General features: G+C 46.7%; 1 protein-coding gene across 1 annotated transcript in view; it reads right to left on the bottom strand.

Annotated features, from left to right (window-relative positions):
• Nucleotides 1–17,939, bottom strand: part of LOC111849353 (CXADR-like membrane protein) — a 53,900-nt gene extending 35,961 nt beyond the window's left edge. The window contains exon 1 of the mRNA XM_023822162.2: nucleotides 17,227–17,939. Coding sequence (XP_023677930.1) covers nucleotides 17,227–17,257 — 31 coding nt within the window. The 5' untranslated portion in view covers nucleotides 17,258–17,939. The remainder of the gene's footprint in view (nucleotides 1–17,226) is intronic.
• Nucleotides 17,940–19,551: the final 1,612 nt, after the last annotated feature.

Below are 19,551 nucleotides of genomic sequence, written 5' to 3'. Positions count from 1 at the left end.
CGGAGCCCATCGGAGGCTGTAGGTGCAAGGCAGGGAACAACCCAGGACTGGGTGCCAACCCATTGCATGGCAGACTCACACACCAGTCACTCACACACCAGTCACTCACACACCAGTCACTCACACACCAGTCACTCACACACACACACATCTATGGGCAATTCAGTAACTCCAATTAACCTCAGCATGTTTTTTGATAGTGGGGGGGAACTCCTTGATGACACAGGAGAACATGGCGGACACTGTGATCCTGGTCCCAAAGGTGAGGTGACACTGCTAACCACTCAGCCACCATGCTGCCCCTACCTGTAATTTCCTTCAGGATTAATAAACCAACCGTCCGTCCGTCCATGTGGGGCATCTGTGTCAAGCCCTCGGCTCCCCTAGCAGAGCGGTCAGAAGGCCTCCTTGCTCTGTCCTCACTCTCTCGAGGTGTATGGATGTGCCCTCCACCCCCCACCCCCCACCCACCCTATCCAGCAACTCAATAAAAATTTTTTAAAAAGACACTGAGGAGAGATATGACACACAGATGCTTGGGTTTCGCTCCTTAAGAGGAAATTGATACTCGTAAGATCAATTAATGGACAAAAGGACGCTTCCTGTGTTGTGAATGCAGGAGCCTTAGAGTTGCGAATGGGTCAATACTAGTGTAATAAGCCAGTGACATGAGCTAAGAAGAGCTCATTGTCCTCACGCCAGCGCAGGGACTGGGGAGGTAATTCGTAGGGACAGCTCTCGTTTCCATAAGGCGGCATGCGGGGGGGGGGGGGGGGTAGGGGGCTGAAATACGAACATCGCTTTTATTTCCTGAAACACGCAGGAGAAAATGGGCCTCAATACCCTGTTATATACTTCTGCAAAGCGGGGAGTAAATAGCAGCGATCTTTTCTCACTAATTGAGTACTTTAATAATTCACGCTCACAGTCAAGCCATAGCTAATGCAACTGCAAGAACAGTGATTGCGGGGAAGATTAGCCGAATGAGGGAATACAGCACGGATGAGGTCACATGGCTCATTATAACACCTCGTGTACCTATTATAACACCATATTAGCACTACTAGGACCCCCATAATTGAAGAAATTGATCAAATAATGATTGACTGGAAAAGCACGGCCCAAGATTCCACTGCATCACATGACCAACCTTCATGGCCAATCACATACCATCGCGGTGGGACCTACAAGGGCAGTAACAGGCAGCCATTAGTGGAGATGAATGGTAAGTTGGCTTCCTCCTAATACTGGGAATTGCAATATCTCTATATCACTCCGAACGGTTCTCTGGGAAATAATAAAGGCAGAAAGTGGGGCGCAGTTATGGCAGCGCCCTTATCCGTCTTGTCAGGCGAAAAGGCACGGAATAAGACATTAAAGCCGTGCCACTGATTCGCCGACCCAAGGGGGATTTTTCGGCAAAGAAGAGAGACATAACTTTACGGCCCGAGGGGCAGGGATACTTGAATCACAAGATATTTCACTTAATAAGGCAATCCATCCTTCCTTGGGCCTTTCCGCTCCGTAAGGTCGAAAATAAGGGAAAGTTCAGTCCTGCAAGGCCCGGCAGGTAACGTCATGTGATTATGGCGGCGCTGCTGCATGAAGCTTCAGCACGGAGCTTCAAAGCCCACCCCAACCCCCCCCCCCCCCCCCCCCCCGCCCCCTGCCCTGGCTAGCTTCTCTCTGAAGCCTCGAGAGGCCCCGGGGAAAAACAGCACTCTCCACTAAAGCAAGCATCTCAGGTTTCAAGAAAATGGGAAAGGGACGAGGCCGACTACCAGGCCGGAGCCATCTGACACCTGAATCCATGCTTTGCCTCACACCAACTGCACCGTGATTTTGTCGACTTTCCGTGCGGATGAAGAAGAAACAAAAAAGGGGGGAAAAAGATAGCAGATAGCAAACAGAAGCAGTTAAAATCAAATGCTTTCATGCCCCCATCATTAAGGCTGCATTGACTGTTGATTACGACTTTCGCTTAATTGCCATGAAAGTGGAATCAGGTTCGTGGAATCTTTAAAGTGGCTGTGTTTACTGCGACTGAAACAGGAGACAGTCAACGGTGATGGAATAATTTCTGGCTCAGAGAAAAGCTTTTCCCATTTTTCAGCCCAATTTTCTTTTTAAAAAACAGGCAGAATTGGGGCAAAAATAGATTTGGATTAAACAAAACTGCGATAACACCAACACACCTGTGTGCCTTCCCATAATGCTCAGCGTTACTCAAGAACATCTGCTTCACGTTTGGCTCATACCTATGAGGGTGGGGGCAAAGATAATCAAATGCCCACCTCTGCAGTGAAACCTCTCTCCCTGGCGTGATCTGTGGTGTTTGTCTGACAGTGTTTCCTTCTCTTCTTGTCCATTTTAGTGAAGATTTATGCATGAAGATGGAGGAACAGTGTCCTTAAAGGTGCAGGGCTCCCTGCCACCAGAGTGAACGCGAGACAGATCTCTCGATAAAAAAAATCAGTACAAAAATAAACACAGAAAAAAAAACCTACTTCTGACGCGAGTGCATATTTTAACACTTGTCTAGTTTCATCACGGAGGTGAGAAATTATTTCCTCGCTGCATTTATGCATCGCTTACGTCTGACTCTGGAGTAAATAGGATTCGGAAAACAAGTGGATTAACTTAATCACCTTTCACAATGACCGTGAAGAGACCACCGTAAGCCGTGGCACGTGTCATTTCTGTCGGCCGATTACAGCCCGTTGCCGGTGGAATCCAAGATTTTCCGTGTCCTGCCACCGGCACAGATAAAGAACTGAAACAACCAATGGCAGAACAGCTTGTCTCACTGCTACAGGATTTTAAGCAAAAGACATTTTATTTATGTAGCTGCTCTTCTCCACTTAGCTCTTCCCATTCGACAAGGCCAATTGAAATCATCACCAACACAAAGGTTTGTAGTTTCTTACTGATCATTAAGTGGCCTCTGTTTATCCGAGGTTGCACATTCATGGCAGAATAATCGAAATTTGTGCGTTTTCTGTTGATTTCCAAAGCAACCCAAATACAAATGCCATCGAGATGCAATATATATGACAGAGGACACAACAGAAGCAGGATATGCTAACAGAATGCAGTTTGCTCTGATTACATACCATTTTCTATGAAGCGACCAAGCGAAGCATAATATCTGTCATCTATTGGAGAAAAGGGTGGAGCACGGGAATAAATACGGGGCCAGTCAATGGCGAGCCCAGGCCAGCGAAGTAACCAAACACCCAAAGCTAGAAAGAGATCCACATTGATTACTCATGATGCCCAAACAATCAATCTCCTTACACCAGTACTACATATCGATGGCCACGGTGGAAACAGATTCATTAAAAGAAAAACATGCTGACTTGAAGGACGTAGCTCCAATGGCAGCAAGGCCTTTAGCATGGCCGTTAGCGCCACTGCCGCTTATCATCACATTCGCGCGATTTGTTAGCATTAGCGGAGGCTAATGATATGTGTATCCACGGGTGGGGCCACACCAAGCACCGTCTGCAAGTGTCTCTGGACCAATCATAGAGAGGAGTTAGCCTTTAAACGTGACAGCGGGCCTTTCAAATGGTGTAAGGACACTAGCGGGCTAGCAGGCCTTGCTTCTTCCTCCAAGCTACCATTCCACTTCCTTCCTTTTAGGGTACGGAGGGACCGGCCGCCTGATTTCATTTGCATCAAACCTCGACATCTACCGGGGAACTTGAATAGGCGAAACCGATGAACAGGCGCCGGCTGAATGGGGAAAGCGGACAGGAGATGGACGAGCCTCGCAAACCTTTGAATGCTGGCTGAGAACAACGGCAAGGTACATGGGGCAGGGGTTCGGGGGGGGGGGGGTGTTTGAGGAGAGCCGTGCTGGAGTGGCATGCTCTATTTGTCTTGCCGAAACGAGCCCCATGTCTGGGTGACGGCTTCAGGCTGCTCTGGGAGGGGGGACAGCAGGCTGGTGGGGGTGATGGATGTACTGCGCTGCCGGAGACTCGGAGGCAGGCGGCCCGACAGCGGGGGCCTCATTATTGCCGCAGCCACGGAAATGCCGGAGGATCAATGACAGATCCCCAGGCCCCCCCCTTCCCTCCCTCCTTCCCTCATGCATCATGTCCCTTGACCCAACTGTGGCCTCTAACAAGCCACCCAACACACCCCCACCCCCAATCAGCATCAGCCCTTCCGCAAGGCGCCGTGATATCTAGGCCTTCTGGTACGAAGGTTGAGAAGCACGGGGGATGCTTCGGTAAGGGGGGGAGGGGGGGGGGGTCGACATCAATCACTGTTTCATTTCCAATGGCGCCAACCCGATTGAAACGAGTGGAAAATCAACAAGAGGCAGAGCGGGGAGGCCAGCCCCCCCAGGCAAGAAAGAGCTAATGAAATTCCCCTGTTACCATGTGATGGCATCAGCGGAAAACCCAACGCTTTCTTCCGTGATGTGATGGACTCTGCGGCCAACTCCAAAGGGCGACTCTCAAGTCAGCGAGCAGCAACTCCCCCAAGGGTCGTTGGGAGCTGCCACAGAAGGACAATGTCCTGCCAGTTAAAACTTCTGTGTGTCACCGATGGTCAGGTGAAGACAGCGGGCCCGCAGTGAGTCACCCAAATATTTCTCCAGAAACAGAAACATTACACTACAGAATGTGACATGGTGGTCAAGCAAAGGCGAATTTTTCAGGGAGTAGCAGGTGGTGAACCTTCTGCTTACATGCAGGTCCAGATCCCCGAAAAAGAGTCACCAAAACACATTTGTTACTCTATTAAACTGAATATCTACCAAGCTAGCTTTTGCCAGACAGATACACTCAACCAGTAAATTCTGCAGAAAACGTGAAGACAATAAGGAACAGATGCGTGACTTTTCGCAAAATGTTACCAATCTTAAAATTCAAGTCCAAGAAGCTTCCTGGATGAAAGAATCAATAGTAAACCTAGCAGAGGGCTTACAAGCCTTACCACAATTTCCAGATTAATTCATTTAAATGGGGAGGGGTCAAAGACAAAGAATTCAGTGAAACGACTTTCCAGAGATGATGCAACTCGTGCAATAGTGAGAGAGAAGCTGGCTTGCATGAACTCAGACATTTTTGCCGAATCAATTAAAAAAACACAGTTACACTAAAAACAGACACATTTGGCTGCTTGTGAGCGAGTGAAGCCTCCCTCTTTCAAAGGTTACCAGGCAACATTTGGTGAATTCACAATTTACAGGTGAAAATGTCCTTCATGCAGTCCAACTCAAAGCTAGTTTTCTAGCGTCAACCGGGGAGCCCCCTCATATCATGCTATTCACTTTTCTGGTTAGACTCGTGGCTCACTGCAACAACGTGTTGGATAAGGGGTATAGCAAATAAAAGGATGTATGAGTGGATGGAGTTATGTTGTAAATCCATCAAAGTTTGCTCGTGGATGTCTGTCCTATGAGTAGGAAGAATGAGCATGAGCACAGTTGAGTAGACAGGACAATCTGTTTGATAATGCTTCAAACAACAAACAAAAAAACTCTTCCTCTTAACATCTTCATGCATCACAACTGTGTATTGGTGTGGTAACTGTAGTGGGAGGCACTGTTGTTGGTTAGATTCCTGAACCCCAACTCTCCGTATGTGGGGTTTCCATTATTTTGCAATCATGTTGGTTTGTCCTCCCGCATGGCTAGGACGCCGTGCCTGTAATTAGAAGGTCATTGGTTCAAATCCCGGAACCAGCACAGTGATGCCACCATTGCGTCGCCGTGCAAGGCCATTAACCCCAGTTACTCCAGGGACCATCTGAACCTACTCTCTAAATCAGGGGCGCCCAACTCCAGTCCTGGGGGGCCAGTGCCCAGCACATTTTCGGGTTTCCCCTCATTTAACACACCTGATTCAACTCCTTGTGCTAATTACCACACAGCTCTTGAGCTGAATCATTTATGGTGGAGCAGGGAAATAACTAAGCTACACAGGGCTCTGGAGTTGGGCACCCCTGCTCTAGATTGTACGTTGTTTTGGATAAAAGAGTAAATTTCCTGTCATATTTGATTGCAAGTACGTGACCTGTGGCAGACTGGCATTGCATCCAGGGTATCCCCCTGCCCGGTGCCCTATTCTTTCTAAAGTAACATCCAGACCCACCAACTAAGACCCTGTATGGATGAGCACTTATGGAAGATGAAGGACTGTCCTGCAGGAGTGCCTCTTGTTCCTACTCTGACTCCACAGATCTAGATCCTGTGGCGTGAAGTTCCTGATGACCGGCAAGCGTGACATCCCGCGGTCGGGAAGCGCGTGCAAAACACAACAGCCTGTTTGCACCGCTGTGTCAACACACCCTCCCTGCAGTCACAGTCGAGAAATCCCGGTGATTCATAACCTATGCTAAAATAAAATGATAGCAAAAAACTGAGGGCTAAACCCACACTGCGCTGGAAAACAGACGGCCGCATGCCATAATCCCTTCTGGGCACCCGTACGCCTGTCGTTATCATTTTCACCCTCGTTTTAATTGTGCATCCCCTAGCCACATTAACACGGGACTGAATGCACGTCATATTCTGTTACGAGATAGAGTCGCTGGACCCTGTGAAACGCAAGGTAATTGATGTCACTCTAATTTAATTGGACCAGTGGAGGTTTTTCTATTCAAATTTTGAATGCCTCTGCAACACAAATAAGAAACACAATGCTGGAAAGAAGAAGGTCTTAATGAAGTGGAATATTCGACTAACTGTATTGCCGGCAGTTTGCTCTGCAGTTTCCTCTCTAATAACAAGGTTCAGGAACCGCACAGTTAATAAAGAGAGAAAAAAGAGAGGAAAACTAGCTTATTTAGAGACTATCAAAGTAAGATAGACGCAAAGCCGTACAGCGAAAGACCCCGAGCTGTAGGAAGCCTAACAGTACCTGCTGAGTCGCCTATCAGAAGGGTTTCTAAAGAGCAAAAAGCCTCGGGAGCTGAAGATGAAACGAACGGCCAAATCCAGGGGCCGCCAGTCCTGCGTGCGGGGGCACATTATTACAGCGAGCAACGTTTACTTTAATTGTCTCTAAACTTCGGAGATGTTTTGACACCGTCGGCTGATTGTATGCAAATGAAAGCAGCGCACGAAATGCTAAACAGCTACACAGAGGCAATTATAAATTATGCAAAACACGATCCTGCGGGGAACACGTCGCAGTCGCCGCCAAACGGGAGACGCTGGAGATGTGGAGGAAAGTGGCGAGTTTCACTCCCCCCCCCCCTCCCCAACTCTCACCCCCACCCCCCCCCCCCCAAGGCTGGCCCCACCCTTTTTGAGGCCCAAGGCAAAATTTGATTTGCAGCCCCTTGCCAGGGGCGGATGAAATTTGCTGACTGAGGAAGTGGGGAGAGCTATCAATCATTTCCATTTTCCCCAACACCCCCTCCCCGACCCAGAGGGTCTTCTGCTTAGATTAGAGGAGCACCTTCCATATTCAGCCGTGATGAAAGGTCCTTAAGTGGCCAGGTCTGGCTTACAGGACAGACGGCTCTAATTCATTATCCAATCTGTCACACAGGTACGCAGGCTAACGGTCTAGCTTTTAAGCAAGCCAGAGTCACTTCCAGAAAGCTTCTTTGTCATTTAAATGATTGCCTCAAAGCAATTCGAAAGGGAAATCATTGACGCTTCTGTTCACCACAACAAAATCAGAAAACACCAACTCCATACAGTTTATCAGCATAAAAACAGACATGTGAAAAAATCGTATAATGGAAAAGAGATATTTTATTCCCAGAAATGTGTTATCCGTTCAGAAACTATTAACTCAATCAGTCCACGACAATATTTCATATTACCATAATCTTAAACTGTAATTTCTGGAACCATAGAGTCTAGAGTGCAGTAACATCATCCCAAATGTAATTATTTTAAAAGTTTTATTTTTGCCAGCGTCGCTGTTTTCCTCCCACAGCAATGCTGGCAGTCAGACAGCAAACCCAGCCAGAGACCAGCACTCCGCGCTTCCTCTTAAAAAGACACGGGGAAGGCCGTCGTTTGTGCAAGCGGAATCGCGGCCCAAACTCAGCTTTCAAACAGAGGAGATTAAGAGGCGATGGAGTTTAAAGGTACAAGGCAAGAAGTATGATTCACATCGTAAATAAATCAATGCAAATCTCGTATCTTGCCACCTACGCGTAATCTGCAATAACATGCAAATAATTTAGACCGTTGAGTAACGGGAACTTTGCATTTGTAAAGAATGTTGAGCATAGAGTAAAGAATGGTCGGAGTCCAAACTGTAAATAGCAGAACTCAGAGATTAGCAGGATAGTTGGCTTATATGAACATACATTTACATTATTTATTTAGCATACATTTTTATCTAAAGTGGTACACATTTTGGTTTTTTTTTTAAAGCAAGGTCAGACAACAGTAAAACCACTCTGTCAACTGCTGGATTCAAACATGCATCCTCCGAACCACGACAACAGCATCCTAATCTGCGGAGCCACAAGCCCCTCCCACACGCCTGATGCTGATAGGCCATTCGCCTATGTGAAGTTTAAGAGAGGGGACAAAAAAAAGAATGATTTAGAAATGATGTATAAAATGCAGCTTGCGGCTTTGGTTTGGGGTAAGATGCCCTTCACATCTAGCTAATCACATTGGTTGAAACCGCAAGACCAGCTCCGCAATGGTGGCCAATGGTGACCTCAGGATGCTGGATGGTTTCGGCACAGAGGATGAGGACTGCGTGAGGTAGCCGGTCCGCATTCTGAGGAGCGTAAGGTCGGGCTGCGGCGTGCCGAGCTCCGACCGCACGCCAAGCAGCGGTGGGGAGATGCTGCAGCCGCAGAGGCTCTCATCTGCCGGACCCGGCCTAGCGGAAAGTCTCGATTCCATCACCGAGCCGAGCCTAACGACTCATAAAAGCCAAAGGTGGCCGTGCCATCTGTTCGCTAACCGTTTCCAGGCCAAAAACACACAAATGGAGCGGGTAAAAAAAACAGGGCAATGCTGCATCTACAGCACCGGGTGACGCACCTGAACGAGTCACTTAATCGCTCGTGCAAACAGGGCTCCCGTGCGAAGCGTCTGTCCACCCGCTCTGCAAGCTCAGAGAACGACACGTTACGGCGCCACACGACCCGGAGCATTAGTGAGTCAACCGCGCTCGGCCCGGCAATCAGGCAGCAGGTCCTCCTCAGCATTGGCTCTGGTACATAATGACACCCGGAGCCGCGGCTTGCTAATGAAGTCGTACATCACCTGTGCCTCAATTTTAAGTCTGTGGAGGTTGGACATTGCGCTCTCATTTCAGAACCCATAACTGGACCCACACTGCTGATAAATAATACTTTTGTTCTCCTCAGAAATAATACCTGAAGTACATTCTTCTACAAATGGTTTTTCTTTCCCCATTTACAAAATGTAGTGTTACTGTGCCGCAGCCACATACTTATAATACTGAGCAGATGTAAGTGTCCAAAGTGACAAAAAAAGGAGAATCAGTCAGCATCCAAAGAGCAATTGGGGTTAAGAGTTTTGCTCAAGGGCCCTAACTCTGGCAGCAGCGGGATTTGAACCCACAACCTTCTGGACATGCGTACTACTCTCAGATTCGCTGAGCTGCACGCCAGCCAGGGAGAAGTGACAGAGTTCTTCTCAGGACATCTTAAAAACTTCCCAACTTCAGAGGAAACAGGAGAATACTTGTTAATGTTTATTGGTTTAATAACGTCGGAAGCTGGTGGGTTGCCAGTGGCATGATTCGGGAACACCTGGAGACGGGCAGCATGACTCCCTGGCCAGGTTTCCGCGCCTCTTTCATTAAAGTGACAGGCTGGGAAGTGAACGGGCGAGGAGACACATGAGGACGAAGCAGTGCTGCGGCCCGGGACCGGCAGGGCTGCGTCGCTGCGCTCCGGCGCCCCCCACAGGCGCTCCACGGGGAGCCACCCAGCTAAAAGAATCAACAAATACTTGAACCAATAAGTGACCGGAGTTCCCTGCCACTTCTCCAATCTGCCCTGCTGTACAACCCCCCATCCCCCCCCCCCCCCCCCCCCCCCCCCCCTGCCCACTGACTACAAGATAAATGTCAGGGAGAGCTCATTTGCACTGAAGTGTGTGTTTGGTGGGGGGAGGGGGATTTCTGAGTTGGAAATATACTGCAAAGCTGAGAGAATTAATCGGTGTGGGTGCATCAAATCGAACAGGGGACAAGTTCTGTGACGACCCGACCCACCCAGTTAGCCAAACTGCGGTCCAGCCAAAAATATATCTGCAACAGGATGGTCAGCGACCGCTTTGGGAACAAATTTCTGCCCCCTGCAGCATGACGGCTCAACACACTGCAATAAAAGTACAACCTTGCACGCGGCTCACTGTGACACACTGCACACTGCACTTTAATTTGTCACATTTCCTATTTCAGCCATTTCTTACGTTTAACTTAATTAGTAAACTTATATCTTCCCTTACAGCCATCTTTTATTTATTTATTTGGTTAGCACTGTCGTCTCTCACCTCTGGGACCAGGGTTCGAGTCTCTGTACTGGCTCTAAGTGTGTTGAGCTTGCATGTTCTCCCCATGTCATTGTGGGGTTTCCTCTGGGCCTCCCCCCACAGTCCAAAAACATGCTAAGGTGAATTAGAGTTACCAAATTATCTGAGGGTGTGAATGGTGTTTGTGCTCTGTGATGGGTTGGCCCCCCACCTTAGGTTATTCCCTCCCTTGTGCCTGTAGCTTCCAGTATGGGTTCCGGACACCCACGACCCAGCACTGGATAAATGTGTATGGAAAATGGATGGGTGGATTCCATAAATATGTACCTTTAAGGTATTTAGTCACACGTCTGCTTAGTCACTGTTTCTGAGTGCCTGCTGGACGTTATATGTTACTGACTAGGCGGTTCAAATAAGAATTCCTATGTGCTGATGTAAGGCAAATCACGAATCTTGACCTTGGTGAGTAAACCCCTCCCACCAGACTTCTAAAGCAACACCTGGACAATCCGGAACAGTCTCATGAAGAGAGCAGATGATTTTCTTCAGAAGTAGCTTGGACTGATGGAATCTGCTGACAGTGGAGGTCTTTGCATGGGAAGAATGAGCTGATCCCTTAAGGTCTGGAAAGAGTCATCAATCCAAGGCCCATACATCTGCAAAACCATCTCACAGATATCACAAGCCTCGTCTGTCCCACAAAGGCGGACTTATGCTCCACGCTTCCGACTTCTGGGTCTCATTATTTCCCCAATGTGCAGATGTGCTGGGGAGGGACCACTGGCCGTTTCCTCCGGAACAAATGGGAGGCAGCAGTTGACGAGGAGACGCCACCCACCACTTGCGCGCGGTACGCAGAGTCTAACAGTTCTGAGCCTTGAAGCATATTCTCTACCCACTTACCAGATGATCTCAGCTGCACCCAGGTTTCCCGGGACAGAGGGTTTCGAATGTCGATCCTGCTGCGGCGACTCGGCCTTCCTCTGGGTTTCCAGCTGCACGAAATGCTTTACTCTGCTGAACTTGGCATCCGACTCGGGGTCCAGAGAAGCTGAACCTTCTACCCTAGGACTGTAGTGCCGTGTTAGCAAGGGTGCCAAAACACCTCTAGGCTACCGGCATCAGCTCAAGAATGACAGCAGCGGTATAAATAAACCAAACCATAATGTAACTGTAAACTGTGGGGAGGTGGACATCAGGAGTAGGGTAACATCAGGTGACCAATACAGTGCTTCACTTCAGCTGTACCGCAATGCCGACATCCCAGACCCTGACGTCCTATGGCAGTGTTTCCCAGTCCATTTTGATGATCAGCAACACTGAATACCTGGTACAGGTGTGTTGGGAGCTGGGTAAGGGGAAGGGTTCTGGGGGACCCTGAGGTCTGAGCTGAGACACACTTTCCTACTATACGTCTAACCCCTTAGTCTCCTCCTCAAACTAAAGCCTATTTCCTTTTCACTGCATTTCCCTTGTTTGGATGCTGTTCCGTTAAACCCGTCTCCACTTCTAAATCCAAATGAATCCCCTGCTCCCTCCTCCCATCCCTGCATCACTCGGTTTGTTCCCCATCCTGCCTGGAGCGAGTTCTTACACTGTCCATTACAAATATCGAAACAGGCAAACTGGCAGACCGAGCCATCCTAATCACATACAGCTCTCAGGCCTTAAGTCTTTCCAGCGGCACTGAGTCCCGTACGTAAATGTGCTGCCGTGGAAACCTGCGCGCTCCGATTGGTGCGACCTACGAGGCTGTCGTCGCCTCTCTCCCGGGCTCTTGAGATTCCTCATGAACAAACGCCCATTGGAAAAATTCACGTCATAGTGAGACAGAGCCCTGTTGCAGAGTATTCTGGGAAATAAGTCATTAGGTATCTTCTGTTAGCTTTCACGCCTCGCTCAGATATTGCAGCAATCAATACGAGGCGACCACTCCCTTGGATAGTAACAATAACAGCTTTATAAAATCCTGTGAGAAGTGCAAGTGCTGAACTGTAGTTCATAAAACCCATGATGGGGTAAGGGGAGTCATCTATGCATGACAAATAACTTTTAAAGAAGTATTGTGAATCTTAAACAACGAAAACATGCGGCGCATGTGGTTTTAATCGCCGCTGAAGCCAAACCGCTGCAGCACATCTGTCAAAGGTTAAGTGCAAAGTAAAATAGGCAGTTCCTGTTCCACAACAATCTGGGAGTGATTTAATGAGTCACGGCTCGGGTGGGGGCGTGCAGGCGGGGGTCCGGGTAACGAGGGCACAGCGCGTGGTCAGCGGTGTCGCTGAGAACCAGGTGTGCTGTGTTTCAAAGCCCCACACAAGGATCAAGTTGGCACAACACCTGAGAGGATAAAACGGATGCAAAGAAGAACACATTCTCAAATTTCCTCAACACCCGCGCAAGCTAAAAACCGAATGTTTAAATAAACTTCACTCTGATGTCTATTCTTACCAGGGGATTTATATTTGTGTCTGAAAAGCGCGACTGAAAAGTTCTGGCAGGTAAGGAACAAAATAATGCCAAGAAAACCAACAGGGGATGCCAAAATATTCCGTTTCTGTTCTCTGAGCTGACTTTCACTCCATACTGGTTCATTCTGTTTTTTTTTTTTTTTTTAATAAATACACTCTTCTTTTCATGGCAGAAATAGTTTGAGGTGAGAGTGAGGTCAAGTATGAAAAGGGCCCTTTTTTTTCCAAGGGCTTGTTCATAAATCAAAGGGCACGGTAAAAGCCGACACTTCTAGGGGCCTTTCCTCACATCAGTGCGTTATGGAAATGCGATTAATCGAGTATAAACAGTGAGGAATAGTGTTGGAAATGTCACCGCCAGTCCCGCCTCGGTTTAAGCCGACATAAGACAGTGGGAAAGTCAGAGTGCCAGCCAAGGGATTCGTGACATCGGTCTGCAGAGACAGCAAGGGCACGAAATGTCCTGCTGCTCAGCTCTGGGGGGGGGCAGTGATTGGGATAGGATGACACAGGTCAGGAACAGACTAGAGGAAGGGGGGGGGGTCACTATGATTTCTTTGTGTGCCGGCTGATGCATCCCGCCGCCCCGCTGGCTAAGGGGCCGTGTGCAGCGTCCTCCACATTAAGTCTCCTGCCCCGAGAAGATTGCAGTTCATATGGTGACCTGATGCAGGGACGGCCTATAGCCCCTATTTGCTGTAGCCGTGAGTGAATGGCAGAACCTGCCGTGAACAGTCCGCTCAGAGAATGGGCCCAGGCATAAGCCAGGCCAGTACTTACCCCTCTGATATAAGCATTTCCAGACATCGACAGCCCAGTAGATTCATCCTACTTAATGACCATTAATTTGACTAATTTCCCATCAGCCTCTCTTACATTAACTAAACAGACACTTTTTTCCCCCAAAAGTGACATATAACTGAAAATGTATGGTCAAACACTCTCTGAAGAAATTGGGATTATGGGCCTTGCTCTGGGGCCCAACAATGAAGTCACAATGCCAACCAAGGGACTTGAACCAACAACCTTCCAATCACAGACACTGAAGTCTAAAATAACCAATAGAGTTTTCTCCTTGAAGGACTCTGCTTAGGCTCTTTAAGGACTTACTGGACACTACCGCCAAGATACAAGGTTAATCACAGGAGCTTAACCTCCTGACTTTTTGTTTTGTAAGAGTTTGGAGTTTTGTTTGTTTTGTAGGAGTAGGCAGCAAAGCTTCAACTAAGCACTCTGATCGCACCCACAGGAATTTCCAAATTACCGTCCGGCCGCTCACCCCAACCTCTTTAAATGCTGTGGTCAGGCCTAACGACTCCAAATCAACCCAAAAAGTATCCGCCCCAAGTGTCAGAGCGGCCCGGAAAGACAAATGCTTGGATCCACTTAGTGTTTACACAGATACTCCATTTATGTCCGACTGTTCAAACACTGAACCGAGAAAAGGAATGTAACTTGAAAACACGCCTTTCTGAGTAAGGCAAAATCGTTTTATTTGGAAAGAAAAGGTAAAAATGTAAACTGCAAATTAACGTCAAACGTCAGTCTTTCCCCTTTATGTGGCATATGGACCTTAAGTTTACACATAATACACTTCATTATGCATAAGCCCACCGATTACGAAAAATCTGTTGTTCTTGATCCAGCGACAATTGAGTTATAAATAAATAAATGAGACTATAAAACTGCTATAAAAGCCAAGGAGGATTATCCCGAGCTATAAAATAAGGGGAACATCTGCGAGCACTCGGCCTGCCAACGTAGACGACAAACCTCGTTAGTGCGATCAGGGCAGTCTGGCCATCAGGTGGGCGACGGTGAAGCCGTCTCGGACGGCACCAGGCACCGGCCCGCTGCTTTGTTTACCGAGCCGCTGTTAGGTAACCTACAGGGACGTCTCTGAACGCTGGTGTCTGCATGCCAGCGGGCGCATGCTCGTTTTCGTTAGCCGTACGGCAGTCTTTGCATCTGGGGCCTCCTGTCACATGATGGACAATTTAAAAGCACCTGTATACTGTCTTAAAGGGCCTATAGATAGGGAACCCCCCCCCCCAGCACCAAAAAAAAAATACATTATCAAATGAAGAGAATTAGTATGAAATAAAAGCACGTGTGGGAGACACACAGAGAAACGCAATTTGTCAATAAAAGGACACCCAGTCTCATGGTGGTCATAACATTCCTGAGCTAAATCCAATAACCTAATGAGACCAGAGATGCACTATTTCACGAGGAGCCCCACCCCCAGGCTCAGGGGGTTACAGTACCCTCATGATTTCCTGGAGAGTGATTCACAATTTTTATTGCAATTCAACCTCATCGCTCAAGCAATGAAGCCGAGGACTATTCATCAGGAGCAGCATTTAGCAAGCGGCGCTCCGGGGCCACGGCGAACGCGCCCGCGGTCGTCGCGGAATCGGAAGGCGGCTGAAGTACCTGACAATGCCTAATTGCCTCGCTCATTTGTAATGTGAGCGCTGAGTATAATTTTTTTCTCCTCTCGGAAATATGGAAATGTGGACGGCTAGAGACTTCCCGAGTCTTTAAAGAAACGAAGAGGAAATGGCAGTAATTGATCGCTTTTTTTCCTTAAATAAAAAGATGATGCTACGTTATGCGTGGCGCGGATCCATGTTAAATTGAGCCTAAATCATTTTTGCTCTGTCGTACAAGTGATAGAACTTTTTGCATGTTGTGAAAGTATTTCTGGCATTGCCACGACAATGGGCCGAGCAATGTATTAAACTCAATGAGCTAAAATATATCATGTTGATCAGATTGTTTTGTTCGAAATTAGAATAAACCTACAGCCTGGCATAATTCTGAAAAATCACATTAACTTATGGCCCAGTTAAAATATTGACACATTAAGACCATTAGGCAAATGTTAGATGCACTTCGAAGAAAACCGAATGCCATTAAAATGATGATTCACTTCTGTTTGTTGGCTAGCTTATTACGGTCATGTTCAGGTTCATGTCAGCTCCGGACCCCGGTGTGGTTGTAAAGATGGAGCCCCCACGCTGCCAGGCCATTTACGATCGCGAGCTCCCATGAAATATGCGGGTTTCTGGAGCATCCTGGGTCCTCCGTCAGCCAGCACAGCAAATGCTGAACACCAAGGGCTCCAAACCCAAAACTACTCACGCGGTGTACACTTTAACGCGCACCAAGATGGATGTCTTCATTTCCCGCAGGGCTCCCCATAAGAAAATAATGGAAATAAATCTGTGCCCATTTCTTGTTTTACTTCAGGGCTGCTGACCCTCTCCAATGATAGAGCGAGAATAAAAAAAGGAAATTTAAGAAATCTAAAAATAAGTTGGTTATATGGATCTCAGCTTTTAGAGCACGTCGTGGACAGTGTGGAAGAAGGTCACAACACGGCATTTTGAACCCCTTCATGTAGGCTACACGTCGTAGACACCATCGCAAAGTTTGGTGCAGTGATTATAATATGTCAGTTTAAAAATCCGGGCACTCACAGCAAACTACAAAGACGACCATGCAGAAAAATAACGCTTAAGGAAAGCAATCTGGAGTTAAACTGCGAAAGCGTAAACCTTTTATCCGTCTACCTTTATGTTCGGACCCCGACCCTACCGGCTCCCCCCTGCAGCACTGAATAACTCCATAATTCCGATTAGTATTTTGCTATTCTGTGTCAAGTTAAAGCAAGTAGTTTATTCATATTCCTTTTCTTGTGTGATATACAAAAAAAAAAAAAAACACCACCATACTTCGCACACACCTAAGAATGAACAAAAGAAATATAATGAAAAGACAACGTTTACGCTGCCAATTAATAACTAATTAATTTCTTCTCCGTGAACTGCAATCAACATCCGTTTGTCCCTGTTCTGGGCACATACGGACACATCCAGCATCTGTTTTCAATTTGCTTTACAGACGCCTGTTGGAAGAGGTTTGTTTCTAATGGAGTAACTTTCGTAGCTTACTATATATGAATTTATTTTTGAAAACGGAGGTTGCCTTACGCCGGGAGCAGAATTAAATATTATTTCATATAACGTCATCTTTTAATCACTTAATCGCTTTTTTAAAAACTGAATTTTTGTCTTCGTGAATGACAGCAGGCTAGTGGTCTCTCGTTTAAAACGAACCAACACTATGATGGTGAAGATTTAAAATATAACATTTCTGCAATCAGAAAAAGAGCTACAAAATACACAAGCTAATGTACAGATATTTCGTACATAATTAAATACCTGCTTGCGAAATCCGTTACGCGAAACAATAGAAAGTTTGTTTCCCCTTTATCCGCTTCATGCGGAGTGAACTTACCTAGAAACAGCGATCGGATTCTTGCAGGCATCGTGACACGGAGATTTACTGAAAATCCAGCACTGGAGATCTAAAAAGAAGCTATTCTGCCTTCCTTACTAATCATTTGAGTCACCAAAAGGTACAGTCACACAGGAAAAGTCCAGAAGAAATTTCGGAATAAATGACATACACCTCTATATTTAACTGGGTCCCCAACTTGCATATCTCACACAATTGGAGCGACCGAGCCCTCATGGAGAAAAGTGGCGTCTCGTTGCGATCGGTTCATTTCAAACGCCCGGCAGATGGGAGTTTCGCCTCTTTTCACCGAGGATGCATGATTTAGGTGCCTCTGGGCTCCGATCTCTCTTTCTCCACTCCTTGCACACAATGAGACGAGTGAGATAGGTGGATGCTGAAGGATGGAGACCTCTAGAGTCTGAAGTGTTCACATTTCCTTACAGGGATAACAAGAGCGACCACGTTTTAATATGAGCCAGGCAACGGGGCGCAAGGACGTCGGTTCTAGCCTGCGACGATCTCAGATAGCAAAAAAAAAACGTTGTTATTGGCCGTGATTATTTCTCGAAGATAGACAAGTAAAATAGCCGAGCTATGAGAAAGCATACCCAACAGCGTGTTATATTGTAAGCTCCGGAAAGCTCTTCCTCGAAAACAGAGCCCAATGCAGTAACCTGCCACGCCAACGAGCGACAGTACTGCCTTTACTTCGTTTTATGACATCGTTTTATGGCTGCGCACGTAATGCGGTGATGTAATGAATAATATAGCCTATTCACGGCACAGAAATACACGACAATGGCAGTGATAATAATGGGCGTAGTAATAAGTAGTAGTGATAATACTTTAGTAAGTTTTAAACATCACTTTAAGAATAATATTTTACTTATTTATTACCATAGATCTGACTCTTTAGCTTGTTGCCGGAGGCTACGACTGGATACAAGGTGGTTTGCGTGTGTAACACGACCCGACCTCGGATAAGCGGAAGTAAATGGATGGATGGATGGACAGTACAGACACTGGGGACCAGAGTTGACAAACATTACACAGCTGTAGTTTTGCTAGTAATGCTAATATTAATAACAAATAATAAATACATTTAAGAAAAAGATTCTTCTCACTGAAAGCAAATTGAGTTAATTTGGTACCATCATGACTTTTCCATTACAGTTTTCTTTTTAAAGTAAAGCAGAAGGAGTCTTATAGATCTATGCCGCTGCCAACACAAAATAGTGCGAAAATCGTCAGATGATACAATGAATGATAAAGTACAAACGCGACACACATGAGATTTACACTTTCATTGTAAGCGAAGAATGTGTGAAGAACAAAGTCAGCACGTATAACCATCTACCTTTCGAGATTCCTACGGTTTCAGGACTTATGAATATGTAGAGCAATAAACTTTCTTTGGGGCGACGCTCCTACCTAGTACACACTTAGATGTCTGGAATGGCTGTTTTAATCTTTTACAACCGACAAACAGCGGCAGAGTATGCAACTGCAGGCTGCAATAAGCCTAACCTTGCCAAGCATGCAGTAATAGAAGCTTCAAATCACCTTAATTGTTGCGGTTGCCCCTAACATAATTTACCGAAAGGAGGCGGAGATTTACCCCACCGTTAGAAAAGCACGATCTATTAGAAGCTACAGTGGCATCAATAGCGTGGTAATGAAGAGTTTTAGTAAAAACAGGGTATGTAGCAGATCATGCATAACCATGTCGAGCCGCTATACCATATTTGTCTAGCTGACGATGCTCAATAACGTCACAGATGAACAAAGTCTCTAATTTTAAAACATCCGACCAGATCACAATTCAGGCCAGCTTAGTTTGCTGCTGTTATTAAAGCTCTCTATGCAATTATTCACTTATGCAAGTAATCTTTTATTAAATCCCTAACTTAAATCAATGAGATGATACACACGAATCTTTCTGCTCTTAAGCAAACGAGTGCAGATCCCCAGGGTTTTTTTTTTGTTTGTTTGTTCCCGATTAACGTGGCGACAATAACACGCGACGACCTGTCAGAATGTGACTGATTATGGGAACATGCTTTTTGCAGCAATCGGGGTGCAGCACCGCCACTGAATGAATGCAGACTGGCTGTACGCGAGGCTGGGAAGGAGGGCAAATAGCATCTCTTTCTCTCTCTCTCTCTCTCTCTCTCTCTCTCTCAGGAACTCAGATTTCCCAAAAAGATGTTACGTTAATGCTTGCGGTCCCTGTGACACACCACACTCAGATGTTCCCGATCTGCATTTTCCACATGTATACAGCTGTTTGCCTGACATTAGTTTTTTCTATTATTTAGTCAG

The sequence above is a fragment of the Paramormyrops kingsleyae genome, chromosome 17 (genome assembly GCF_048594095.1).
Source record: "Paramormyrops kingsleyae isolate MSU_618 chromosome 17, PKINGS_0.4, whole genome shotgun sequence".
Taxonomy (NCBI): domain Eukaryota; kingdom Metazoa; phylum Chordata; class Actinopteri; order Osteoglossiformes; family Mormyridae; genus Paramormyrops; species Paramormyrops kingsleyae.
The sequence above is the reverse complement of the archived record's forward strand: the minus strand, read 5'-3'. Positions and strand labels throughout refer to the sequence as shown.